Genomic DNA, 1,730 nt, shown 5'->3' with positions numbered 1-1,730 from the left:
TGGTGCGGCGGCCTCCGCGTGGGCTTCACGCGCCTGGACCCCGCGCAGGTGCCAGCGCCCGGCCTGCCGCCCTTCGTGTGCCCAGACCTGGAGGCGCAGAGCCCCACGTGGGCAGCCGTGCTGCCCGAGAGCTGCGTGCGCGCCGGCAACGTGGTCTGCTTCTGGGTGAACCGCCGCGGCTGGCTCTTCGCCAAGGTCAACGCGGGGCGCCCGCTGCTGCTGCGCAAGGACGTGCTGCTGGGCTCTCCTCTCTGGGCCGTGATGGACGTGTACGGGACCACCAAGGCCATCGAGCTGCTGGGTGAGGCTGGGAGGGAGGCAGAGGCAGAGCCACACACCGCCCATGTGTCCATAGTCAGCTCTGCATCAGCCCTGCCCAGGGCCAAGCCTAAGGAGGAGCAAGCCCTAGTTATAGGCAGGGCAGTCTATCCCTAAGGGATGACAAGTGAATAGGTGGGACCAGCATTCCAAACCTCTAGTAAAAGGTTGATCACGTTTCACGAGGGAGGAAGCATTTGGGTAGGGCTTTGTGGTCTAAGTAAGAGTTCACCAGAGCCAAAGGTGTCCAGCAAAGGAAATTTAAGCGTGAGGAGGACTGGGGATTCCCAGGCGGGGTGCACGGGCTGGCCAAGCCAGAGAGTGTGGAGAGACAGGCGTGCCCACGGAAGAAAAACACTGACATTTTCCAGTACTCCTGAGCCATCTCACTCCAGGTGAATTTGCTTGTAAAATAAAGTAATTCACCATAGCGCCAGGGCCGTAGCCCTAGCACTGGTTGGCTAGGTTGGGGCTGCGTTAGTCCTCCCCTTTGTGGGCAGGCCTCTGGGATTGGAGTCAGCAGTGCAGGAATGCGGAGGGGAGGCCAGCAGATTGGAGGGGCTTGAGGAAAGGGGTTGGGAGCTAGAACTGCAGCCCTGTTAATTCTCAACTGGGCCAGGACAAGGCCTGGAAACCCCCCAGCCCCCAGCATGGCCCGCAGGGGAGGAAGGGTGCACCCCCGGGATGCTGGCCTGGACCCTGAGTCCCCCTCTGTCTCAGACTCCGGAACCAGCCCGTGTGCCTCGGCCACCCCGGGCGTCCCCAGCGAGGAAGAGCAGCCGGACCCCAAAGGTGAGTGAGTCCCTGGGCTCCAGCGGTGGGAGTGGGGTTCAGGTGGCTTAAAGTCAGGTCTTTCCTCGACCAGCAGCAAGTCTCAGGCTTTGGGCAGGATTTGATTCTGCTCCCTAGAAACCTAAAAGCAATTTTGCCTCCTATGATATTGGTCACCTTACAAATCCAACCACTTGCTCACAGCAGGATATGCCCCTAATGCCAGCACTTGGGAGGCTGAGGCAGGAGGACTGCAAGTTTGAGCCCAGCCTGGACAACTTAGGAAGACCCTAGCTCAAAATTTTATTTATTTATTTCAAGCTCTGGGATTACAGGTGTGTGCCACCATGCCCAGTCTCATTCGACACCTCAGTGCACCCCTGGGGTGGGGCCGTATGGCAGGCTGGGGATCAATCCCCCAGCCCCTGTGTCTGCCTAAGTAGGTGCTTTAATCCGCTGAGTTATCTGGCCGGCCCTTTAAAATTGTTTTTTAAACGGAGGTGGGGAGCGTGGTACTGCACTCCTTTAATCCCAGCAATTGGGAGGCTGAGGCAGGAGGATGAGTGCAAGTTGGAGGCCACAAAGTGAGCTCCAAGCCAGCCTGAACTGCATGGGGAGACCCTGTCTCAAAAAGACAAAAA

At 58.8% G+C, this 1,730-nt stretch overlaps 1 protein-coding gene across 1 annotated transcript in view; it reads left to right on the top strand.

Annotated features, from left to right (window-relative positions):
* Window positions 1-1,730, top strand: part of Neurl3 (neuralized E3 ubiquitin protein ligase 3) — a 19,280-nt gene that overhangs the window by 16,015 nt on the left and 1,535 nt on the right. Inside the window, exons 4-5 of the mRNA XM_023717469.1 lie at window positions 1-301; window positions 1,039-1,110. The exon at window positions 1-301 is cut by the window's left edge and continues 230 nt beyond it. Coding sequence (XP_023573237.1) covers window positions 1-301; window positions 1,039-1,110 — 373 coding nt within the window. The remainder of the gene's footprint in view (window positions 302-1,038; window positions 1,111-1,730) is intronic.

This window comes from Octodon degus, unplaced genomic scaffold (assembly GCF_000260255.1).
Source record: "Octodon degus isolate 3935 unplaced genomic scaffold, OctDeg1.0 scaffold00052, whole genome shotgun sequence".
NCBI classification, from domain to species: domain Eukaryota; kingdom Metazoa; phylum Chordata; class Mammalia; order Rodentia; family Octodontidae; genus Octodon; species Octodon degus.
Note: the sequence above shows the minus strand (reverse complement) of the source record. Positions and strands in the feature narration are given on the sequence as shown.